The 27,618-nt window shown below is 35.1% G+C and overlaps 1 protein-coding gene and 1 long non-coding RNA gene across 6 annotated transcripts in view; one reads left to right on the forward strand and one right to left on the reverse strand.

The window, feature by feature from the left end:
• Positions 1-27,618, forward strand: part of kynu (kynureninase) — a 75,847-nt gene that overhangs the window by 29,929 nt on the left and 18,300 nt on the right. For 3 of the 5 annotated variants that reach the window (XR_004501050.2, XR_004501052.2, XR_004501054.2), the window contains 13 exons: positions 436-497; positions 678-749; positions 2,181-2,255; positions 2,366-2,512; positions 2,678-2,776; positions 2,876-2,949; positions 5,839-5,891; positions 6,193-6,278; positions 8,009-8,239; positions 8,322-8,451; positions 12,254-12,311; positions 12,391-12,480; positions 19,620-19,918. Coding sequence is in view for 2 of the 5 variants with exons in the window: in XM_033616038.2 (XP_033471929.1) it covers positions 436-497; positions 678-749; positions 2,181-2,255; positions 2,366-2,512; positions 2,678-2,776; positions 2,876-2,949; positions 5,839-5,891; positions 6,193-6,278; positions 8,009-8,239; positions 8,322-8,441 (1,019 nt within the window). In the remaining 3 variants the exon portion in view is untranslated. Of the gene's footprint in view, positions 1-435; positions 498-677; positions 750-2,180; positions 2,256-2,365; positions 2,513-2,677; positions 2,777-2,875; positions 2,950-5,838; positions 5,892-6,192; positions 6,279-8,008; positions 8,240-8,321; positions 8,715-12,253; positions 12,312-12,390; positions 12,481-19,619; positions 19,919-27,618 lie in introns of those variants that run through there. The other 2 variants (XM_033616038.2, XM_078165697.1) reach the window with 2 other exon arrangements.
• On the reverse strand, positions 16,607-19,822 carry LOC117250065 (uncharacterized). The gene is made up of 3 exons (XR_004501055.2): positions 19,731-19,822; positions 19,564-19,633; positions 16,607-16,651 (listed from the first exon to the last, which is right to left on the reverse strand). It is a non-coding gene; the product is annotated as an uncharacterized LOC117250065 (long non-coding RNA).

Here is a 27,618-nt window from a genome sequence, read left to right on the forward strand (position 1 = left end):
TCCAAAGGTCACATAAAGGTCTTCAAACAAATCTGCATTTACATACACACGGTCTGAGTGCGGTCTGCATTTTGAACTTTTGTACACAGGTTTGTTCAGGTGTGTAAGTTCACCTGATTTTCAGTTCCTGGGCTCAGTGATCAGTGAGATCATGAACCCTGGTGGCTGCAGCTAGCTCTTATTTTCATTACAGACAAATCTACTGATTATTTTTATGGTTAAATTATAAATTGTTGGGTCTAAAAATGTCAGAGAATGTGGCATCTTCAATAACGTTCGTCCAGAACTCATAATGAATCTGAAAATAGTAAATGTTGAGCATTATTTTCTTGCTAAATTACTTACTGGATTAATTATTTCAGCTCTGGTGCTTTTAACGACCTCTCGTGACAGATTTCTTAATGAATCTTCAGTGATTGTCTCTGTTTGTTCCAGGAGCTAAACCTGAGGAGGTGGCACTGATGAACGGCCTGACGGTTAATTTACACCTCCTGCTGGTAACATACAGTCACGTCCTTCAATAGTTTACATTGTTAGATGCCAAAACAAAAGTCTTTAGTTCTCAATATGCAAAAGATTGTCAGGAATTTATGATCAACCACCTGTAAACTTGAATTGAATGTAGATATTCAGTCAACTTTAAGCACTAACATTCGTTGTGTGTTGTCATTCTGCAGCTGTCCTTCTACAAACCCACCGCAGCTCGCCACAAAATCCTTCTAGAGGACAAAGCCTTTCCTTCAGACCATGTGAGTAAACCAGCAGGTGTTTTCAGGTGCTTGTTCTGTTCGGGTCAAAGTCCCGACACCAGTTTTCTATAAAATCCCCCCTTTGCTGCTGGAGTGTGTGTAAATCCCGTTTTACTGCATAGCTGCTGTAATACTGCTGCACTGATTGGATGTGAAGAGTTAAAGGCTAAACTGAGTTTGTTCTGCATGATGCGAATGTGGGTTTAATATCCAGGAGGGAGTTTAATGCACAAAGAATTGAGATGAATACACAGACGAAGGCTTCTACAAGTGACTCGTGCAAATATAGGACGAGAATTCAAGTTGTCAAAAGTATTGTCTAAATTAATCCGAGATCATCCGCACATTACCATCTGTTCTACGATTTCAGATGAAGTTTCTTCCTCCCAGAAGAATCAAAGGTTTTCCTATGACTCATATGAACGCTACTATAGGATTCGTTTTTTAGTGAAATCAAATCGGTCTCAATAAGCATTCATTACTATATTTTATTTGTAGCTTAAACTTTGCAGAGTTGGTGGTAAAAGCAAACAACTAAATTCTGTGTTCTTCCAAAACCTTTGCTTTTTTGGATTTGGACTCTAGAGCTCGCCAACTAAGGGAGACTCAAGGCTACTGTCGCCACTGCCACTGAGATTTGGGAAACGTAGAGGAAAAGGCGCTGGGCTTAAGACGATTGACGCATATTTTAGCTGCCGAAGCCGTCCAGTTGACCCAAATCGTGATTGAAATAACGACAGGAAGTTTGTGTGAAACAAGAGATTCGGATGAACTTCAAGCAGATAGTTTCTGGTGATTATTGCGTCAGAGTTTTCCTGGTATGTTTAGGAACTTTTTATGGGATTCTCTGTATTTGTTGTAGCATTGTCCTGCCGACAACGCCAATTATGTTGTAGCATCAAGGAGACTTAAAATAAGAGAGGCTGAGACATCAAGTTGCACATTCGAGCGTCTTTTAATCTCAAGACAAAGCCAAAGAATTGGTACATCATGACAAACAAGCATCCAAACGTTCTTTGCAGTACTTCAGTTCCAAGTGTTATTTCTTTCCATTGACACAACGAGCTCTGCGAACAATTCAGACCACCTTGAAAAAGACGCTTTATCTCATCTTAACGACGTAAGGCATTACGAGATCCTGATGTCGTAATTACGAGATCTTACCTCGTCCGTTCTCATTCCGAAGTCGTCACATATTGCCGCTTTGACGCCTTTCACATCTGTATATTACACATGGCAACTTCATCCCTGGATCAGGATCTAGATCAGGATCTCGAAAGTTCGTCATCAGGATCTTGTTGTTACAAGATCTTTTGTCGTAATTATGAGATAAGCTGTCAGTTTTTGTTTTACTCAGTGAATGAAATGTGCGTCTGTACTCTCGTCTCTTCTTGTGTTGAGTCCAACGTCTCTCCTCTGTCTCGTCCTCAGTACGCCGTAGAATCTCAGATCCAGCTGCGAGGATTCGACCCTCAGAAGAGCATGCTGCTGCTGTCGCCCAGACCGGTACCAGAGCCTCACAGTTTACCCACAATTCATATCTACTTTAACTCTCACCCACAACTGACGTCTGTAACTGATCATCAATCAATGCTTCGCCCTGGCGTTCTCTTCAGGGAGAGGAGACTCTGAGGACTGAGGACATCCTGGAGGTGATCGAGAAGGAGGGCGACTCCATCGCGGTGGTGATGTTCAGCGGAGTTCAGTATTACACCGGGCAGCTGTTCGACATGGCCGCCATCACCGAGGCCGGACAGAGGAAGGTAACATGGATAAATCTATCGTCACTTCCTGTTAGAGTTTCCTGATTTCATGTACTCCATACTTTATTTCTACTCCACTACATTTTGGAGGCACATACTGTACTTTATACTGCTCATACTTTTTAGTACCACAAAGCAATAATTCTACTTTTGTCCGTCTCTCAGGGCTGCTATGTTGGTTTTGACTGCGCTCACGCTGCCGGAAACGCCGAGCTGAAACTGCACGACTGGGGCGTCGACTTTGCCTGCTGGTGCTCCTACAAGGTCAGACCTGGGTCCTTTGTGTCCACTGATTGTGTCATCAAACATGTGTCGGGGTGAATTTTGCGCATGTATAAGTGATTACTTCCTGTCTTCTTTCAGTATATCAACTCAGGTGCTGGTGGTCTGGCCGGGGCGTTTATCCACGAGAAACATAAAGACACCATCAAACCTGCGTGAGTGTGGACAAACACCGTTTACAGTTGATAGTTTTTGTCCAGTTTTAGTGAAGCTTTTTTAGTTCAGTGAAGTTTTTACAGTTGGCTTTCTTTAAGCGACTTAAGGGAGAAACCAAATTCTTAACTTAAAGGGTAACTTTGGTGTTTTTCAATCCTATTTTCTTATATTTTTGCATCTAGGTGACGACACCGTCCATTTACATCCACTAAAAGTGTTTGTTTTTGCCACTGACAGCATTATGGAAAGGATCCCTTGGAAACAGCCCAAAAATAGCTATCGGCAAACCCACCAGACTCCATTTAAATTAACAGTAATTTTAGTGTGTATCAAGGCAGCATGTGTTCACATCTAACTGGGTGAGTTAAGGGTTAATTTCAACTAAACCAGTGTTGGTGATTGCTGGAGCAGTGGAAAGACGAACCAGGACGGCTTTTTATGAGCTTTAATTAGCTTCTATCAACTTTTAACTTAGTGTATTTTATGGTAATAAAATTACTGTTTTTTTAAATGGAGTCTGGTGAGTTATTAACTTAATTCACAGTTGACACAAGCAAGATAAAACTCTTGCTTAGGGATGGGTATCAGTAAGATTTTAATGACTCTACGACTCTTAGTGATACTGCTCGGCGATCCGGTACTTCAATGGTACTCTTATTGGTTCTTTTTTCTACGACCGAGTATTAGGGCCATATTGAAGAAAGAAAAAAAAATCAGAGATTTTGAGAATTAAGTCGTAATATTATGAGAATAAAGTCGTCCCGAGAAAAAGTCAGAATATTTACAAGAATAAAGTCATAATATTTACGAGAATAAAGTCGCAATTTTTATGTGGAAAAAAAGTCATAATATTACAAGAATTAAGTCGTAATATTACGAGAATAAAATCAGAATTTTTATGAGGAAAAAAAGTCAGTATTTACAAGAATAAAGTTGTATTATTTACAAGAATAAAGTTGTAATTTTTATGAGAGAAAAATCATATTACAAGAATAAAGTTGTAATTTTATGAGAAAAAAGTCATAATATTACAAGAATAAAGTCGCAATTTTTATGAGAAAAAAAGTCATAATATTTACAAGAATAAAGTCGTAATTTTTATGAGGAAAAAAAGTCATAATATTACAAGAATAAAATTGTAATTTTTATGAGAAAAAAAAATCAATATTTACAAGAATAAAGTTGTATTATTTACAAGAATAAAGTTGTAATTTTTATGAGAGAAAAATCATATTACAAGAATAAAGTTGTAATTTTATGAGAAAAAAGTCATAATATTACAAGAATAAAGTCGCAATTTTTATGAGAAAAAAAGTCATAATATTTACGAGAATAAAGTCGTAATTTTTATGAGGAAAAAAAGTCATAATATTACAAGAATAAAATTGTAATTTTTATGAGAAAAAAAATCAATATTTACAAGAATAAAGTTGTAATTTTTATGAGAAAAAAGTCAATATTACAAGAATAAAATTGTAATTTTTATGAGAAAAAAAAGTCATAATATTACGAGAATAAAGTCAGAATTTTTATGAGAAAAAAGTCCATATTTACAAGAATAAAGTCGCAATTTTTATGAGAGAAAAATCATAATATTACAAGAATAAAGTTGCAATTTTTATTAGAAAAAAAGTCATAATATTTACAAGAATAAAGTTGTAATATTACGAGAATAAAGTTGCAATTTTTATGAGAATAAAGTCATAATATTACAAGAATAAAGTTGCAATTTTTATTAGAAAAAAGGTCATAATATTTACAAGAATAAAGTTGTAATATTACGAGAATAAAGTCAGAATTTTTATGAGAATAAAGTTGTAATATTTACAAGAACAATGTCGTAATTTTTATAAGAAAAAAGTCATATTATTACAAGAATAAAATTGTAATTTTTATGAGAAAAAAAGTCATAATATTACAAGAATAAAGTCGTAATTTTTATGAGAAAAAAAAGTCACTATTACAAGAATAAAGTTGGAACTGAGGAAAAAGTCAGAATATTTACGAGAATGAAATCGTAGTTTTTAAGGAAATCACCAACAACAAACAGAATGGGTTATATTACTATATGGGGATATTAATCAAATGTGTGTGTCGAGGCAACTCACCTGAGACAAAGAGCAGCTGCCACAAGCAGGTTCATCCTCTCACCCATTCTGTTTGTTGTTGGTTATTTCCTTAAAACCTACGACTTTATTCTCATTAAATTACAACTTTATTCTCGTAATATTCTGATTTTATTCTCGAAATCTCTGAATTGTTTTTCTTCAGTGTGTCCCTCATACTCCGTCGTATTTTTGGGACTTTAAGAGAAAAAAAAATGAAATAAATTAAGAGCCGAACCAACACTGTCTATGTATGTTAGTGCAGTATGCAAATTAACATTCTCAATTCAATGTCATGTTTCAATGTAGAAAACACTGCTAGAGTCAGAGAACTAATGTCATGTGATTATTTCCTATAAACTGATCATTTCAGAAATGTCATAATCTGCAATCAATGATGTGATCAATGCGATGATTGACATAAGATATTAGAAAAAGCCTCCGCTCGTTCTTTCCTTTGCTTTTTGACACTCTGCAACATGTTCGGCACTCGACTAGTGTGGGCTTTTTATTGTCCCTGGGCGCGTGCATGAGTCGAGGCTCAACAGGTGAGGCTTGATTTAGCGTCAACTGGAGCCAGCTGATTTCACTTGATGGAACGGGTCGGCGCTAGACTGGGAGCTAGACTGGGAGCTAGACTGGGAGCTAGACTGGGAGCTGGCGTTTAGTCAAACTTCAAGATGACACCTTGGATATTCTTAGTCTCTCTGGATGACTGAGAATCTTCATCTCTGCAAACTGCTTCATCACATCAGTGTCTTCCTCTGTCTCCGCCTCGTGCAGGCTGATGGGGTGGTGGGGACATGACCTGAAAACTCGGTTCCAGATGAGTAACGGTGAGCTTAGTCATGTTTTTATAACCTCTGATATTTCTACATGACGTCCAGCTGCAGGCTGCGGGGCGACGCGCTGCTGCTTTGTCTTAAATGTTTGATATCAAAATGTCTCCGAGCTTCACCTGTTCAAGTAGCTGAATGCTGCCATCTTGTGGTCTGATTGGATATTACACCAACACCTGCACCCGGAATGCTTCTGCTTAAATGTGTCCTCATGTTTGTCCGTGCAGATGTTGTTGTTGTTGTTGTTGTTGTTGTTGTTGTTTACTGCAGCAGTAACGGTGTTTGTGTGTGTTGTCAGTGATGGAGCTGCAGCCTGGAGTGAACGGCTTCAGACTGTCAAACCAGCCCATCCTGCTGGTCTGCCCCCTGCAGGCCAGTTTACAGGTACTGCACTGCACTTATTACAAGGCTTCTAACACTCAATCAGCCCTCTTGTCAAAAATATGCCCTCAGATTATGTTTTTTTTTTTTTTGTTCTCTAGATAAAATGTCATTGTCCGTAAAAAACACTTTAACTTTTTAAAGAAAAACAGCAATTTTTAGCTCAGTAAAAATTGTTTTTTTTTTTTTTTAGGTTTATTAGGCTTTTAAAGCAAAAAATAATTAAATAAATAAAAATCAGCCTACTAATGAATATTTAATCTTTCAGTTTGAAAAAACAATTTTTTTAGTAACTAAACAGATAGTCAAACCGAATAAAAAAAATCAATACAAATAGAAATATATAAAGTTAAAGAGATGGTAATAAAAAATAAGTAATTTAATTAGATTAATAGTTGTATTAATTAATATTATTTAATTAAAATAATTTAAAATTAATAATAATTTTATTAAATAAAAATAAAGAGATAAAATAAGAATTAAAATAACTTCATACTACAAGAAATAGAAATATAGAATAAATAAATATAAAAACAATATAAGGAGATGGAGTAAAATTAATTCAAAAAACATAAAAAACAAAACAAAATAAAGACTTAATTGAAAATAAAACAATAATCAAAAATAAAAGTATGAATGAATAAATAAATATAAAAAATAAAATAGATGTTAATTAAAATCAAGTAAAAATGAATCAGTTAAAAATGAAAATTAGAGAAATAAAATAACAGATGAGACTGAATCAAAAATAAATTCATAATACAAGAATACTGAAAGATAATATAAAATATATGCATAAAAATAAAATAAAAAATAAGAATTAAAAATACATTCATAACACAATATAAATATTAATAAATAAAATAGAGATGGTAATAAAATATAAATAGTAACTAGTTAATTAAAAATTTGCAAAATATAAATAACATAATAAAAGTGAATAAAAAGTATAATAATAATACAAAAACAGAAACAAAAAATATTAGGTAAAACTAATAATCAAATAAAATAAAATCAAGAGATGGTAATAAAAATAGTTAAAAGAAATTAAAATTCATAGATTAAAAATAAACCTTAAAGAGATAAAGATCTACTTTAAAAAAAATAACAAGAGAATAAGAGATAAAATTAACAATACCATACTTTGTCTAAAAGGAAAAGTATAATTGTTATTTTTAAGCCCAGGTTTTGATATATACTGTATGTTTTGTAAAGATTTGAACATCAGATGATAAACAAAGCCTTTCTTAATCCTTTGAAACCTGGAGCGACCTCACTTTTCTCGTGCTGCTTTCAGACACCTTTCACAAGTATTTAAGTGTTTAACGTTGAGCAAATTGATGGGATTTTTCTCAGAAACATGGGAAAAAAAGGCAATGATCAACTTGGTAAGAAATGTCCTACAAATTGCAATAAATGAATAGATTTAGAATTTTTTTTTTTTTTTTTTAAATAGGATAAAGCAATATTCATTATTTATATTATTATTATCACCACTGTTACATTTTAAAATCATGTTACAGAGTTATTATAATTTTTAAGTAATCTTTCCTGGTCATTTCCTTGTTTGTTTGTTTTTAACTGTATTTTTTTTTTTTGTGTTTGGTTGTTATTAATTTTCTTTTTTAGTTTTCTGTTTTCAGTAATTTCTTGCAAATTTTTGGGATCATTTCTTCTTTTGGTGCTCATTGCCTTCGTCGGGTTAATCAGTGACATCATTTTCATTTCGCCAGGTGTTTAACATGACCAGTATGCAGGAATTGCGCAGGAAGTCCCTCCTGCTGACGGGCTACCTGGAGTATCTGATCCGCCATTATTACAGCGAGGACCCCACGCAGCCTCACAAACCCCACGTGCGCATCCTCACGCCCTCCGACCCTCAGCAGAGAGGCTGTCAGCTCTCACTCTCCTTCTCCATCCCCATCCGAAAGGTCTTCCAGGAGCTGGAGAAGAGGGGGGTCGCTGTGAGTATTGAACAGCTGTAGCAGAATCTTCAGAGGAGTGGTGAACATATCAACATTAACTTTGTCCTTTGGTGTGGTTCAGTGTGACATGAGGGAGCCCAGTGTGCTGCGCATCGCTCCAGTGCCGCTCTACAACTCCTTCAGCGACGTCCATCGCTTCGTAGAAACCCTGGGAGCAGCGTTGACTGCCAGCAGCCAATGAATGAAGACAGGTCTGTGGTTTCACATCAGATCCACTGACTTGGATGGTTTGTGCAACCGAAACAATGGATCGTATTGTTAATGGAATCTGTACTTGAAGCACAGTTTTAACCTCGGCTCTTTGACCTACTGCCTAATTAAAACATGTAAACTTGATGATCGTCAACAGTTTTGTGGAATGACAGTCAGTGGTTTATATTTGTCCGTTAATATGCATCAGTGGGAATTATTTTTACTCCACCAACTCTAAATAAAATGAGAAAGAGTCTTCAAAGTGTTTTGTTTTTTTTAATTTATTATTTATTTACAAGACAAAACGATGTATGATATTTTGGTGTTTAAGTGGATGAGTGCAGTTCAAAGGTAACATTAACGGGCAATTATGAACCGTCAATGCACGTTCACTAAAACTGTTGTTGTTATGAAAGTCTGACAACATTATGGAAATGATCCCAACAGAGATAGACCTTTTCGTTCAACCAGAAACAGCCCTGAAATCACCATCGCCAAACCCACCAGACTCCATTCAAATAAAGAGTAATTTTAGCATATATAGAGGCAGCATGTTGTCACATCGAACTGGGTGAGTTAAGGGTTAATTTCAACCAAACCAGAGTTGGTGATTGTTGGAAGAGTGAAAAGACGAACCAAGACGGTGCCTGTGAGTTTTATTTCATTTCTTTCAACTGTGAATGACGTGTGTTTTATGATAATAAAATGACTGTTTATTTAAATGGAGTCTGGTGGGTTTGGTGATGGTGTTTTCAGGGCTGTTTGTGGTGAAACAAAAAGGTCTATCTCTGTAGGGATCCTTTTCACAATGCTGTCAGACACTTGTGATAACGACCTGAGCCTGTCAGTGACAAAAACAAACTCTAAATGAATGCACATTGACGATGCGGTCACATTGCAGCCTGTTTGGCTGCTACTGGCTGCTGTGCTCACACTCAATAGTGGACCAATTTAAAAAAAAAAAAAAAGGTCTCCAGTATTCACTTAGACACAAAAACATAGAGTCCAAGTTGATAAATACCAAAGTTACCCTTTAACTGCAGTTTTGAGGTCCTTGGGTCGGTTGCACAAAGCACCTTAAGTTTGCTCTTAAGGACACTTAAGGTTTAATTTTTGTGACATTGATATGTTGGTTACAGCAGCCTGATAGAATAATAAAATAACTGCAAAATAAGAGCTAATGAAATAAAAACTGCGTGGACAGATACACATTTTACAGCCTTAAGGATTAATGTATCTATTGATTATATTTCCAGTCCAGTGTTGTCTCTGTGAGACTTCAATAGAGTCCATTTCTCCCACTGTCTTTCTAATTGTGCTTCTTGTAGTCTCAGTGTGTGTGTCAACATTTCTTCCACAATTTTTAGCCACTGGTCCTTCGTTGGTGGTGTGTCTTTAAGGACATTGGTATTTAATTATTGTCTCGTTTGAGGACATTGAGACTTTACTATCGTCTCGTTTGAGGACATTGGTATTTAATTATTGTCTCGTTTGAGGACATTGAGACTTTACTATCGTCTCGTTTGAGGACACTGGGTCTTTATTATCGTCTCGTTTGAGGACATTGGGACTTTATTATCGTCTGGTTTGAGGACATTGGGACTTTACTATCGTCTGGTTTGAGGACATTGGGACTTTATTATCGTCTGGTTTGAGGACATTGGTATTTAATTATTGTCTCGTTTGAGGACATTGGGACTTTACTATCGTCTGGTTTGAGGGCATTGGGACTTTATTATCGTCTGGTTTGAGGACATTGGTATTTAATTATCGTCTGGTTTGAGGGTATTGGGAATTTATTATCGTCTGGTTTGAGGACATTGGGTCTTTACTATCGTCTCGTTTGAGGACATTGAGACTTTATAATCATCTTGTCTGAGGACACTGGGTCTTTATTATCATCTCGTTTGAGGACACTGGGTCTTTACTATCGTCTGGTTTGAGGACATTGGGACTTTACTATCGTCTAGTTTGAGGACATTGGGTCTTTACTATCGTCTTGTTTGAGGACACTGGGTCTTTATAATCGTCTTGTCTGAGGACATTGGGTCTTTATAATCGTCTTGTCTGAGGACACTGTCTTTATAATCGTCTTGTCTGAGGACACTGGGTCTTTACTATCGTCTCGTTTGAGGACACTGGGTCTTTATAATCGTCTTGTCTGAGGACATTGGGTCTTTATTATCGTCTGGTTTGAGGACATTGGGTCTTTACTATCGTCTCGTTTGAGGACACTGGGTCTTTATAATCGTCTTGTCTGAGGACATTGGGTCTTTATTATCGTCTGGTTTGAGGACATTGGGTCTTTACTATCGTCTCGTTTGAGGACACTGGGTCTTTATAATCGTCTTGTCTGAGGACATTGGGTCTTTATTATCGTCTCGTTTGAGGACATTGGTATTTAATTATTGTCTCGTTTGAGGACATTGGTATTTAATTATTGTCTCATTTGAGGACATTGAGACTTTACTATCGTCTCGTTTGAGGACACTGGGTCTTTATTATCGTCTCGTTTGAGGACATTGGGACTTTATTGTCTTCTCATTTGAGGACATTAGGACTTTATTGTCTCTCCACTTCTTTACAGATTGTGTATTATCTGGTAATGAAAACATTTTTTCTACACTGCACCATAATAACTCCCACAATCCCTTGCCCCCGTGACCCTCCTCTTCAGCCGAGCGTTTGGGCGCGACACCCAGAGAGCTCGCAGCATGGGGTTTACGGATGACATGATCCTCCCCTCCTCATGATCCTCCCCTCCTCATGATCCTCCCCTCCTCATGATCCTCCCCTCCTCACCCCGCTGTACATTACACACACGAGTTAGCCGACAGTCCTCGGCTCACCAATTAACACCTACTTTATTATGACGTTGACTTCTCCCTAATGTTCCCGCATGTGTTTATGCACTATTACCTTGACGGATGCCTGCTCTGCGTTGAGACATAATTGGCATATCAATATGCAAAACCTAAATGATTAACCTTCTTTAAAACTAATGAGCACTTGGATGCCCAGCTGGGGAACGGACCAGAATTAGCATTTGTCATCTTTTTGGGCTGATGTGAGAATAAATAATTGAAGAGAGGCTGGTATTGTCTTTCCTTGGGCTACTTAAGCGTAAAGTGACGGTACTGTTAAAAGAAGAGGAATATGCAGATTTACTGTCTTAATGATGACTGAGGGCTCGCTGGTTTCACACAGACACACAGACGCTGTGTCTTTATGGCACAGTCTAGCATGACATTTTGATGAAATTTCTTTTATGGCATTCTACGCTATTTTTTTTTGGTATACTACGAAGTTTAGTCGGCATACTACGCTATGACAACGAAATAAAAAAAACAAAGAGTGCTAGCTTCAGAGTGATGTAGGGAAGTTCTCAGAGCAACTCTGAGCAAGGAAGAAACAGAAACTTTTACCGTAGTGAGGAGGTGTGGTTGTGCCCGTTCTTTTAACAGATGTGATTGGTTGTCACAGACACGCCCTTTGTCTCCTCTGAACAGTTTTTCACCTTAGGCGCTCTTTTAAGGTCAAAGATGCTCTGTGAGTAACTTTTATCTTTACAAGGACTTCATCTAAACTTTAAGAAAACATCACAATTCTGAGAATTTTCCGAGAAATCTGTCACTAGGAGCAACTCCACGTACGAGGAAGCCCCTGGTGCTCTCGGAGGATACATTTCACTTCAAGAGTCGTCATCAGGGTATAAACAGCACTGGAGACGGACTGGCACACTAAACTATGACATTTTTATGGCATACAAAACTTTGCTTTATTTTGTGTTTCAATGTGCAGATCACTGCAGGTGGACTGATGTAGAAACGCTCTGTGGGAACAAGTGCACAGTCTTCAGGTTCGTCCACATCCTGTTTATCAACATGATGCAGTTCTCCACTTTCCAGCATGAATGCTGACTTTTGTTGCATGTTAAGGCTCCTGTAGATGTGCAGCCTCAGTGGACGACATCTGGGAAGAAGAGGAACGTTACACAGATCAACTGAAGGAACATGTTGTACTCTGAGGTAAGATATTTTTTCTCTTGTTACCAGCTGTGTTGTGTTGAATGTTAAAGGAATTCATGTCATTTTAAGAGGCCAGATCACCCAAAGTCCCAAAATCTGTTAGGCAGAAAACATTATAGGTTCTGTGACATTTTTAGGCATGCTATGTTATGACTTTTTTGCAGTTTTTTCAACATACTACACTATGACTTTTATCGAAAGTCATAGTATATTATGTTGAAAAAGGTGCTGAAAAATTCATCGTAATGCATGTAAAAAAAAAAATTAATAGCATAACATGTCAAAAATACTGCTGAAATGTTTTAGTATACTATGTCAAAAAAAATCATAGTGTAGTCAAAGAAATTGCTAAAAAAGTCATAGTATATTATGTCAAAAACCTTCTTCAGTCATAGTATAGTATTTTCAAAAAAGTCAGACTATAGTATGTAAAAAAAAATGCTATGAAAGTCAAAATAGAGTATGTCGAGAAAAGTCATAGTATAGTATGTTGAAGAAGGTGCTAAAAAAGTCATAGTATGAAATGTCAAAAACTGATAAAAAAAAGGTCATCGTAAAGTATGTCAAAAAATCAAAGTATACTATGTCGAAAAAAAACAGAATATAGTATGACAAAAAAACTGCTAAAAAATCAAAGTAGGGTATATCAAAAAAGGTGCTAAAACAGTCTTAGTACAGTATCTTGAAAAAACTGCAAAAAAAGGTCATAGTAAAGTATGTAAAAAAAAATCTAAGAAAGTCATAGTATAGTATGTAAAAAAAAGTCTGCTAAAGAAGTCAGTATAGTATGTAAAAAAAAGTCATAGTATAATATGTGAAAAAAGTCATAGTATAGTATGTAAAAAAAAGTCATAGTATAATATGTGAAAAAAGTCATAGTATAGTATGTAAAAAAATCTACTAAAAAAGTCATAGTATAGTATGTAAAAAAAGTCATAGTATAGTGTGTAAAAAAAGTCTACTAAAAAAGTCATAGTATAGTATGTAAAAAAAAGTCATAGTATAGTATGTAAAAAAAGTCTACTAAAAAAGTCATAGTATAGTATGTAAAAAAACAAATCTAAAAAAAGTCATAGTATAGTATGTAAAACAAATCTACTAAAAAAGTCATAGTATAGTATGTAAAAAAGTCATAGTATAGTATGTAAAACAAATCTACTAAAAAAGTCATAGTATAGTATGTAAAAAAAAAAGTCATAGTATAGTATGTAAAAAAAAGTCTACTAAAAAAGTCATAGTATAGTATGTAAAAAAAAAATCTACTAAAAAAGTCATAGTATAGTATGTAAAAAAAAAATCTACTAAAAAAGTCATAGTATAGTATGTAAAAAAAAGTCATAGTATAGTATGTAAAAAAAGTCTACTAAAAAAGTCATAGTATAGTATGTAAAAAAACAAATCTAAAAAAAGTCATAGTATAGTATGTAAAAAAGTCATAGTATAGTATGTAAAACAAATCTACCAAAAAAGTCATAGTATAGTATGTAAAAAAGTCATAGTATAGTATGTAAAACAAATCTACTAAAAAAGTCATAGTATAGTATGTAAAAAAAAAGTCATAGTATAGTATGTAAAAAAAAGTCTACTAAAAAAGTCATAGTATAGTATGTAAAAAAAAAAATCTACTAAAAAAGTCATAGTATAGTATGTAAAAAAAAAATCTACTAAAAAAAGTCATAGTATAGTATGTAAAAAAAGTCAGTATAGTATGTAAAACAAATCTACTAAAAAAGTCATAGTATAGTATGTAAAAAAAAGTCATAGTATAGTATGTAAAAAAAAGTCTACTAAAAAAGTCATAGTATAGTATGTAAAAAAAAAGTCATAGTATAGTATGTAAAAAAAAAATCTACTAAAAAAAGTCATAGTATAGTATGTAAAAAAGTCATAGTATAGTATATAAAAAAAAGTCATAGTATAGTATGTAAAAAAAAGTCTACTAAAAAAGTCATAGTATAGTATGTAAAAAAAAGTCATAGTATAGTATGTAAAAAAAAAATCTACTAAAAAAAGTCATAGTATAGTATGTAAAAAAGTCATAGTATAGTATGTAAAACAAATCTACTAAAAAAGTCATAGTATAGTATGTAAAAAAAAAGTCATAATATGGTATGTAAAAAAAGTCTGCTAAAAAAGTCACAGGATAGAATGTAAAAAAAACTGCTAAAAAATTCATAGTATAGTATGTAAAAAAAAAGTCTGCTGAAGAAGTCATAGTATAATAGGTAAAAATAACTGCGAAAAAAGTCACAGTATAGTATGTAAAAAAGTCATAGTATAGTATGTAAAAAAAATCTACTAAAAAAGTCATAGTATAGTATGTAAAAAGTCTACTAAAAAAGTCATAGTATAGTATGTAAAAAAACCCCTAAAAAAGTCATAGTATAGTATGTAAAAAAGTCATAGTATAGTATGTAAAAAAATCTACTAAAAAAAGTCATAGTATAGTATGTAAAAAAAAAAAGGTCATAATATGGTATGTAAAAAAAAGTCTGCTAAAAAAGTCACAGGACAGAATGTAAAAAAAACTGCTAAAAAATTCATAGTATAGTATGTAAAAAAAAGTCTGCTGAAGAAGTCATAGTATAATAGGTAAAAATAACTGCGAAAAAAGTCACAGTATAGTATGTAAAAAAAGTCATAGTATAGTATGTGGTCCAAAATCATGAAAAAAGTCATAGTTGTCGTCGTCCAAAATCATGAAAAAAAGTCATAGTATAGCATGTGGTCCAAAATCATGAAAAAAAGTCATAGCATGTGGTCCAAAATCATGAAAAAAAATCATAGTATAGTATGTGGTCCAAAATCATGAAAAAAAGTCATAGTATAGCATGTGGTCCAAACTCATGAAAAAAAGTCACAGTATAGCATGTGGTCCAAACTCATGAAAAAAAGTCATAGTATAGCATGTGGTCCAAACTCATGAAAAAAAGTCATAGTATAGCATGTGGTCCAAAATCATGAAAAAAAGCCATAGTATAGTATGTGGTCCAAAATCATGAAAAAAAGTCACAGTATAGCATGTGGTCCAAAATCATGAAAAAAAGTCATAGTATAGCATGTGGTCCAAAATCATGAAAAAAAGCCATAGTATAGTATGTGGTCCAAAATCATGAAAAAAAGTCACAGTATAGCATGTGGTCCAAACTCATGAAAAAAAGTCACAGTATAGCATGTGGTCCAAAATCATGAAAAAAAAGTCATAGTATAGCATGTGGTCCAAAATCATGAAAAAAAAGTCATAGTATAGCATGTGGTCCAAAATCATGAAAAAAAGTCACAGTATAGTATGTGGTCCAAAATCATGAAAAAAAGTCATAGTATAGCATGTCGTCCAAAATCATGAAAAAATAAAGGTGGATCAAAAATAAAATACAACACTCATTCACGGAGTACGGAAGACGAGAATTAATTCGTTATCTCGAGATAACAAAGATTGTTTTCTCGTGATAATCGTCAAGTCTGATGATTGCGCGCTGGTTAATGTGATCGTCCTGATTTCAGCCTACAAGAGCTGCCACTGGATCAGATCACATTATTGATCAACGCATCAGGGTGTACTTTAATCAAGGTCTAACACAGGCAGAAATTGCGTTGTGTCTTTCTGTTCGAGATGGCATTCAGATTAGTCCCCGACATTTAAGGAGAAGAATAGCGCGGTTACAACTTCACAGGCGACGGTTAAGTGATCCTGCTCATCGACGGGAAATCACATCATCTGCTATATGTGACGTACATGCCCTTATTTGGATAACACATCGTGGTATTCCCCACACACGGGAAGATGTTTTAAGGTGGGGGGGGGGGGGGTGCCAACTGGATGAATGAATGAGTGAGTGACATCATTGTATGTTTTTTCCTGCTGTATAGCGCATCGCACATCACCACTCACTAGACTGCTGACTGGCTGCCATAAGCTACACACAAATAAAACATTAAGAAGTTCTAACAAATGCAAATTTTATTCCATTTTTCCATAAGAGGCCAACAGTAGAATTCACCACATGACAAAAGCAGACAAGAAACTGTAGTTTGAGCGCTGTCCTTGGTGCTTAAGATGCAAAACTCACTACTTCTGACATGACGAACCAAGACAGTGTACATAGACAAAAAAAACATCAGCAGAACCAACAGCAAGCGGCGATCACCATGGCCAAGTAACGTCCCATATCTGTAACAAAGAAATAATAACAAGACAGCTGCTGCAGCTACTATTAAACGTGACTGGAATTAATAAACAACCAGTAAACGCACAGTGGGGGTTTTCTGTATCGGCGTGACGCGCGTTAGTTTGATTTAATTACACTAAAGTTGTTGAGTTAAACTAACCATACGAGTCCTTTTCGTTTTTATACAATTTATTGCTGCATTTTGAAAGCAAGAAGAGTTAAGTTTTTGGGGGTTTCAGCTTGGCACCATGAACCTGTAAAAGTAGCGCTGTGACATAAGCCTCAGTTTCTGTTGTTGGCCAATTGTTCCAAGCTGATGAATTCACTGGTCAAGGCAGGCCAAACGTTAGATGGATGCTTTGTGTCTAACAAAATACTTTCTGTAGACGTGCTGCAAGAACGGATTCATGCAGCCAGAGCGCATTACCCTGTCAATAGGCTTTATGTGTGGGGAATACCACGATGTGTTGTCCAAATAAGGGCTGAAATCAGGACGATCACATTAACCAGCGCGCAATCATCAGACTTGACGATTATCACGAGAAAACAATCTTTGTTATCTCGAGATAACAAATTAATTCTCGTCTTCCGTACTCCGTGAATGAGTGTTGTATTTTATTTTTTTTTTTGGTCCACCTTTCTTTTTTCCATCTACAGAAGCACACACGCACACCTGAGTCTATGTAGATGCAGGGTAACACAGTGGATAATGCTCCTGACTTTGGCGTGGGAGACTGGGGATCGAATCCCGGTCGGAGCAAGTGTATATATCCAATACTGCTATCCTAAGTCTGCATATGCTACGGCAAGGAGGAGTCAGGACGCCGGGAAAAGTGGGGGATGTCAGCATCCCCCACAGGGTAAAAATTATGATGTAGATATAGTGATAAGTAACAAATAAGCAACAAAAATGTACGGTAATCGGTAAATCGGTAATAAGTAAGATGAATAGTGACTCAGAGAGAAGAATCCTTGGGGGGACTTGATCCTTCGAGCCGGAGTCTGTGCAGAGGAGGGAGGCAGGGCAAGTAGGTAGTAGGTATGAAGAACAGGGGACAGACAGTGTAGGGCTTAATATTTTAGGGACAGTAATAAAAAATAAACGACATTAATAATCATTTTACCATTCTTTCTTTTTTTGCCAGTCGTAGCCCGTCCTCGGAAAGATCGCGAATCTTGGTTGGTAAGTAAGATTAAGATGTGGCGGAAGACCCTTCCGAGGAGGGAAAAGAAAGAATGGTAAAATGATTATTAATGTCGTTTATTTTTTATTACTGTCCCTAAAATATTAAGCCCTACACTGTCTGTCCCCTATTCTTCATACCTACTACCTACTTGCCCTGCCTCCCTCCTCTGCACAGACTCCGGCTCGAAGGATCAAGTCCCCCCAAGGATTCTTCTCTCTGAGTCACTATTCATCTTACTTATTACCGTACATTTTTGTTGCTTATTTGTTATTTATCACTATATCTACATCATAATTTCTACCCTGTGGGGGATGCTGACATCCCCCACTTTTCCCGGCGTCCTGACTCCTCCTTGCCGTAGCATATGCAGACTTAGGATAGCAGTATTGGATATATACACTTGCTCCGACCGGGATTCGATCCCCAGTCTCCCACGCCAAAGTCAGGAGCATTATCCACTGTGTTACCCTGCATCTACATAGACTCAGGTGTGCGTGTGTGCTTCTGTAGATGGAAAAAAGAAAGGTGGACCAAAAAAAAAAAAAACAAATACACCACACAAAGAGAGAGAATTAACGAAGTAATAAAGAAAAATACGAATACACTAATGAATATTAAAACAGAAAGCTGCAGGTTGTTAGTATCATTTTATTACCTCCGTTTTCTCGTGATAACGAGATAATTAATTTGAGAGGCCTGAGATTTCCATGGTCTACGGCGAGTTGTATTGTTTTAGTCCCGTAATGTCGACTGGCCATTAATCCGACCATTTTAATGCCTTTATTCTGACCGTCAGATTTCATACCCAGTAGTCCAACCATCCGTTAGTCCGACTACAACATGAAGCAGTCTGTGCATTTCTCCCTCACTGCGCCGGCACGGAAATCACATCATCTGTGACGTACATGCCCTTATTTGGATAACACATTCTGGTATTCCCCACACATAAAGCCTATTGACAGCGTAATGCGCTCTGGCTGCAGAAAGTATTTTGTTAGACACAAAGCATCCATCTAACGTTTGGCCTGCCTTGACCAGTGAATTCATCAGCTTGGAACAATTGGCCAACAACAGAAACTGAGGCTTATGTCACAGCGCTACTTTTACAGGTCACGGGAGGCACAGGTTCACGGTGCCAAGCTGAAACCCCTGATATAACATGAAACCCCTGATATAAAAACTTAACTCTTCTTACTTGCTTGCAGCAATAAATTGAATAAAAACGAAAAGGACTCGTATGGTTAGTTTAACTCAACAACTTTAGTGTAATTAAATTAAATCAAACAACAGTTTTTGGACATACTATACTATGAGTTTTTTTCATGATTTTGGACCACATACTATACTATGACTTTTTTAGCAGAGTTTCTTTTACATACTATACTGCGACTTTTTTTAGCAGTTTTTTTTTTTACATTCTATACTGTGACTTTTTTTACATACTATACTATGACTTTTTTACATACTATACTATGACTTTTTAGTATATTTTTTTACATACCATACTTTACCTCACCTACTATACTTTGACTTTTTCAGCACTTTTCCAGACATACTATACTGCAAGTTTTTTCTCTGATAATCATGTAAGAGTTTGTATCCTTGTTTAATTACCTGTGGATGATTCTATGTACCACTCAACTCACTGTATGTAATGTTGATGGGTTCACATTGAAGGTCGCCAGTGGGAGGGGGGGTAAGAAAGTAAAACAAAAAAACTATCTTACCTCATAGCTCCACTTGTTCCTTCAGTTGATCTGTGTCACGTTCCTCTTCTTGCCAGATGTCGACACGAGTCTTAACATGCAAGAAAAGTCAGCATTAAGGCTGGAAAGTGGAGAACTGCATCATGTTGATTAATAAGAAGACAAAGATCAACAGGATGTCGACAAACCTGAAGACTGTTCATTTGTTCCCACAGAGCGTTTCTACATCAGTCCACCTGCAGTGATCTACACACTGAAACACAAAATAACGTCATCAGAATTTTAAGTTGTTTTGATTTAAATATTAAGGTTGTTGTACACATTCAAACCAACCTCAGTGTATGAAATAAAAAAGTGGATAAATTATCTGTCAAAATGTTTCCAAGCTTCACCTCTCTGAAGCCAGTGATGTGATTGTAAAGTAGCTCAATGCTGCCATCTTGTGGTCTCATTGGATATTACACAAACACCTGTACCCTGAATACTTCTGACTGAAGAGACTCATGTATCCTCATGTTTGTCCATCCTTAAATGTCTCAGACACAGACAGATGTTGTTGTTGTTGTTTACTGTGACAGTGTTTTCAGCTTTAGAAAAAAAAATGAAGTTATGTATATTTAATGTGAATACACTTTACCTCAGTTTTAATAAGGGAAATTATCAGGGCCGACAAGAATGCTGAGTGTTTTTCTACATACTGAACTACATACATATATATATATATACAGTACAGGCCAAAAGTTTGGACACACCTTCTCATTCAGTGCGTTTTCTTTATTTTCATGACTATTTACATTGTAGATTCTCACTGAAGGCATCAAAACTATGAATGAACACATGTGGAGTTATGTACTTAACAAAAAAAGGTGAAATAACTGAAAACATGTTTTATATTCTAGTTTCTTCAAAATAGCCACCCTTTGCTCTGATTACTGCTTTGCACACTCTTGGCATTCTCTCCATGAGCTTCAAGAGGTAGTCACCTGAAATGGTTTCCACTTCACAGGTGTGCCTTATCAGGGTTAATTAGTGGAATTTCTTGCTTTATCAATGGGGTTGGGACCATCAGTTGTGTTGTGCAGAAGTCAGGTTAATACACAGCCGACAGCCCTATTGGACAACTGTTAAAATTCATATTATGGCAAGAACCAATCAGCTAACTAAAGAAAAACGAGTGGCCATCATTACTTTAAGAAATGAAGGTCAGTCAGTCCGGAAAATTGCAAAAACTTTAAATGTGTCCCCAAGTGGAGTCGCAAAAACCATCAAGCGCTACAACGAAACTGGCACACATGAGGACCGACCCAGGAAAGGAAGACCAAGAGTCACCTCTGCTTCTGAGGATAAGTTCATCCGAGTCACCAGCCTCAGAAATGGCAAGTTAACAGCAGCTCAGATCAGAGACCAGATGAATGCCACACAGAGTTCTAGCAGCAGACCCATCTCTAGAACAACTGTTAAGAGGAGACTGCGCCAATCAGGCCTTCATGGTCAAATAGCTGCTAGGAAACCACTGCTAAGGAGAGGCAACAAGCAGAAGAGATTTGTTTGGGCCAAGAAACACAAGGAATGAACATTAGACCAGTGGAAATCTGTGCTTTGGTCTGATGAGTCCAAATTTGAGATCTTTGGTTCCAACCGCCGTGTCTTTGTGAGACGCAGAAAAGGTGAACGGATGGATTCCACATGCCTGGTTCCCACTGTGAAGCATGGAGGAGGAGGTGTGATGGTGTGGGGGTGTTTTGCTGGTGACACTGTTGGGGATTTATTCAAAATTGAAGGCACACTGAACCAGCATGGCTACCACAGCATCCTGCAGCGACATGCCATCCCATCCGGTTTGCGTTTAGTTGGACGATCATTTATTTTTCAACAGGACAATGACCCCAAACACACCTCCAGGCTGTGTAAGGGCTATTTGACCAAGAAGGAGAGTGATGGAGTGCTGCGGCAGATGACCTGGCCTCCACAGTCACCGGACCTGAACCCAATCCAGATGGTTTGGGGTGAGCTGGACCGCAGAGTGAATGCAAAGGGGCCAACAAGTGCTAAACACCTCTGGGAACTCCTTCAAGACTGTTGGAAAACCATTTCAGGTGACTACCTCTTGAAGCTCATGGAGAGAATGCCAAGAGTGTGCAAAGCAGTAATCAGAGCAAAGGGTGGCTATTTTGAAGAAACTAGAATATAAAACATGTTTTCAGTTATTTCACCTTTTTTTGTTAAGTACATAACTCCACATGTGTTCATTCATAGTTTTGATGCCTTCAGTGAGAATCTACAATGTAAATAGTCATGAAAATAAAGAAAACGCATTGAATGAGAAGGTGTGTCCAAACTTTTTTAGCATGCTGAGTTATTTCCATCGTACTATAGTATGACTGTATTGTGAGTTTTTTTACAATGTACTACAGGTTCCCTTTTTTCGACATACTATAAAAAAACTTTTTTACCGACAGACTGAACTAGGACTTTTTGGACATACTATACTATGACTTTTTTTCATGATTTTGGACCACATACTATGGCTTTTTTTTTTTTCATGATTTTGGACCACATACTATACTATGACTTTTTTTCATGATTTTGGACCACATATTATACTATGGCTTTTTTTCATGATTTTGGACCACATGCTATACTGTGACTTTTTTTTCATGATTTTGGACCACATACTATACTGTGACTTTTTTTCATGATTTTGGACCACATATTATACTATGACTTTTTTTCATGATTTTGGACGACATACTATACTGTGACTTTTTTTCATGATTTTGGACCACATGCTATACTGTGACTTTTTTTTCATGATTTTGGACCACATGCTATACTATGACTTTTTTTCATGATTTTGGACCACATATCATACTATGACTTTTTTTCATGATTTTGGACCACATGCTATACTATGACTTTTTTTCATGATTTTGGACCACATACTATACTATGACTTTTTTTCATGATTTTGGACCATATACTATACTGTGACTTTTTTTCATGGTTTTGGACCACATACTATACTATGACTTTTTTTCATGATTTTGGACCACATGCTATACTGTGACTTTTTTTTCATGATTTTGGACCACATGCTATACTATGACTTTTTTTCATGATTTTGGACCACATATCATACTATGACTTTTTTTCATGATTTTGGACCACATGCTATACTGTGACTTTTTTTTCATGATTTTGGACGACATACTATACTATGACTTTTTTTCATGATTTTGGACCACATATCATACTATGACTTTTTTTCATGATTTTGGACGACATGCTATACTATGACCTTTTTTCATGATTTTGGACCACATGCTATACTATGACTTTTTTTCATGATTTTGGACCACATATCATACTATGACCTTTTTTCATGATTTTGGACCACATGCTATACTATGGCTTTTTTTTCATAATTTTGGACCACATGCTATACTATGACTTTTTTTCATGATTTTGGACCACATACTATACTATGACTTTTTTTCATGATTTTGGACCACATACTATACTATGACTTTTTTTCATGATTTTGGACCACATGCTATACTGTGACATTTTTTTTTCATGATTTTGGACCACATGCTATACTATGACTTTTTTTTCATGATTTTGGACCACATATTATACTATGACCTTTTTTCATGATTTTGGACCACATGCTATACTATGACTTTTTTTCATGATTTTGGACCACATATCATACTATGGCTTTTTTTTCATAATTTTGGACCACATGCTATACTATGACTTTTTTTCATGATTTTGGACCATATACTATACTGTGACTTTTTTTCATGGTTTTGGACCACATGCTATACTATGACTTTTTTTTCATGATTTTGGACCACATACTATACTATGACTTTTTTTCATGATTTTGGACGACATACTATACTATGACTTTTTTTCATGATTTTGGACGACATACTATACTATGACTTTTTTTCATGATTTTGGACCACATACTAAACTATGACTTTTTTTTCATGATTTTGGACCACATACTATACTATGACTTTTTTTCATGATTTTGGACGACATACTATACTATGACTTTTTTTTCATGATTTTGGACCACATACTATACTATGACTTTTTTTCATGATTTTGGACCACATACTAAACTATGACTTTTTTTTCATGTTTTTGGACCACATTCTATACTATGACTTTTTTTCATGTTTCTGGACCACATACTATACTGTGACTTTTTTTTTCATGTTTTTGGACCACATACTATACTGTGACTTTTTTTTTCATGTTTTTGGACCACATACTATACTATGACTTTTTTTTTCATGTTTTTGGACCACATACTATACTATGACTTTTTTTTCATGTTTCTGGACCACATACTATACTGTGACTTTTTTTCATGATTTTGGACCACATGCTATACTGTGACTTTTTTTTCATGATTTTGGACCACATACTATACTATGACTTTTTTTCATGATTTTGGACCACATACTATACTATGACTTTTTTTCATGATTTTGGACCACATACTATACTATGACTTTTTTTCATGATTTTGGACCACATGCTATACTGTGACTTTTTTTTCATGTTTTTGGACCACATACTATACTATGACTTTTTTTTCATGATTTTGGACCACATACTATACTATGACTTTTTTTCATGATTTTGGACCACATGCTATACTGTGACTTTTTTTTCATGTTTTTGGACCACATGCTATACTATGACTTTTTTTCATGTTTCTGGACCACATACTATACTGTGACTTTTTTTCATGATTTTGGACCACATGCTATACTGTGACTTTTTTTCATGTTTTTGGACCACATACTATGACTTTTTTTTCATGTTTTTGGACCACATGCTATACTATGACTTTTTTTCATGTTTTTGGACCACATACTATACTATGACTTCTTTTTCATGTTTTTGGACCACATATTATACTGTGACTTTTTTTCATGATTTTGGACCACATACTATACTGTGACTTTTTTTCATGATTTTGGACCACATACCATACTATGACTTTTTTTTCATGTTTTTGGACCACATGCTATACTATGACTTTTTTTCATGTTTTTGGACCACATACTATACTGTGACTTTTTTCATGTTTTTGGACCACGTACTATACTATGACTTTTTTTCATGATTTTGGACCACATACTAAACTATGACTTTTTTTCATGATTTTGGACCACATATTATACTGTGACTTTTTTTCATGATTTTGGACCACATACTATACTGTGACTTTTTTCATGTTTTTGGACCACATACTATACTATGACTTTTTTTCATGATTTTGGACCACATACTAAACTATGACTTTTTTTCATGATTTTGGACCACATATTATACTGTGACTTTTTTTCATGATTTTGGACCACATGCTATAGTATGACTTTTTTTTCATGATTTTGGACCACATACTATACTGTGACTTTTTTTCATGATTTTGGACCACATACTATACTATGACTTTTTTTCATGATTTTGGACCACATGCTATACTGTGACTTTTTTTTCATGATTTTGGACCAGATATTATACTGTGACTTTTTTCATGTTTTTGGACCACGTACTATACTATGACTTTTTTTTCATGTTTTTGGACCACATAGTATACTATGACTTTTTTTTCATGATTTTGGACCACATACTATACTGTGACTTTTTTTCATGATTTTGGACCACATACTAAACTATGACTTTTTTTCATGATTTTGGACCACATACTATACTGTGACTTTTTTTTCATGATTTTGGACGACATACTATACTATGACTTTTTTTCATGATTTTGGACCACATACTAAACTATGACTTTTTTTTCATGATTTTGGACCACATACTATACTATGACTTTTTTTCATGATTTTGGACGACATACTATACTATGACTTTTTTTTCATGATTTTGGACCACATACTATACTATGACTTTTTTTCATGATTTTGGACCACATACTAAACTATGACTTTTTTTTCATGTTTTTGGACCACATTCTATACTATGACTTTTTTTCATGTTTCTGGACCACATACTATACTGTGACTTTTTTTTTCATGTTTTTGGACCACATACTATACTGTGACTTTTTTTTTCATGTTTTTGGACCACATACTATACTATGACTTTTTTTTTCATGTTTTTGGACCACATACTATACTATGACTTTTTTTTCATGTTTCTGGACCACATACTATACTGTGACTTTTTTTTTCATGTTTTTGGACCACATACTATACTGTGACTTTTTTTTTCATGTTTTTGGACCACATACTATACTATGACTTTTTTTTCATGTTTCTGGACCACATACTATACTGTGACTTTTTTTCATGATTTTGGACCACATGCTATACTGTGACTTTTTTTTCATGATTTTGGACCACATACTATACTATGACTTTTTTTCATGATTTTGGACCACATACTATACTATGACTTTTTTTCATGATTTTGGACCACATGCTATACTGTGACTTTTTTTTCATGTTTTTGGACCACATACTATACTATGACTTTTTTTTCATGATTTTGGACCACATACTATACTATGACTTTTTTTCATGATTTTGGACCACATGCTATACTGTGACTTTTTTTTCATGTTTTTGGACCACATGCTATACTATGACTTTTTTTCATGTTTCTGGACCACATACTATACTGTGACTTTTTTTCATGATTTTGGACCACATGCTATACTGTGACTTTTTTTCATGTTTTTGGACCACATACTATGACTTTTTTTTCATGTTTTTGGACCACATGCTATACTATGACTTTTTTTCATGTTTTTGGACCACATACTATACTATGACTTCTTTTTCATGATTTTGGACCACATACTATACTGTGACTTTTTTTCATGATTTTGGACCACATACTAAACTATGACTTTTTTTTCATGTTTTTGGACCACATGCTATACTATGACTTTTTTTCATGTTTTTGGACCACATACTATACTGTGACTTTTTTCATGTTTTTGGACCACATACTAAACTATGACTTTTTTTCATGATTTTGGACCACATATTATACTGTGACTTTTTTTCATGATTTTGGACCACATGCTATACTATGACTTTTTTTTCATGATTTTGGACCACATACTATACTGTGACTTTTTTTCATGATTTTGGACCACATACTATACTATGACTTTTTTTCATGATTTTGGACCACATGCTATACTGTGACTTTTTTTTCATGATTTTGGACCAGATATTATACTGTGACTTTTTTCATGTTTTTGGACCACGTACTATACTATGACTTTTTTTTCATGTTTTTGGACCACATAGTATACTATGACTTTTTTTTCATGATTTTGGACCACATACTATACTGTGACTTTTTTTCATGATTTTGGACCACATACTAAACTATGACTTTTTTTCATGATTTTGGACCACATACTATACTGTGACTTTTTTTTCATGATTTTGGACCACATACTATACTATGACTTTTTTTCATGATTTTGGACCACATACTATACTATGACTTTTTTTTTCATGATTTTGGACCACATGCTATACTATGACTTTTTTTTCATGATTTTGGACCACATGCTATACTGTGACTTTTTTCATGTTTTTGGACCACATGCTATACTATGACTTTTTTTCATGATTTTGGACCACATACTATACTATGACTTTTTTTTTCATGATTTTGGACCACATGCTATACTATGACTTTTTTTTCATGATTTTGGACCACATGCTATACTATGACTTTTTTTTCATGTTTTTGGACCACATGCTATACTATGACTTTTTTCATGTTTTTGGACCACATACTATACTATGACTTTTTTTTCTCCATGATTTTGGACCACATACTATACTATGACTTTTTTCATGTTTTTGGACCACATACTATACTATGGCTTTTTTTCATGTTTTTGGACCACATGCTATACTATGACTTTTTTCATGATTTTGGACCACATACTATACTATGGCTTTTTTTCATAATTTTGGACCACATGCTAAACTATGACTTTTTTTTCATGATTTTGGACCACATACTATACTATGACTTTTTTTCATGATTTTG

This window comes from Epinephelus lanceolatus, chromosome 24 (assembly GCF_041903045.1).
Source record: "Epinephelus lanceolatus isolate andai-2023 chromosome 24, ASM4190304v1, whole genome shotgun sequence".
Classification (NCBI taxonomy): domain Eukaryota; kingdom Metazoa; phylum Chordata; class Actinopteri; order Perciformes; family Serranidae; genus Epinephelus; species Epinephelus lanceolatus.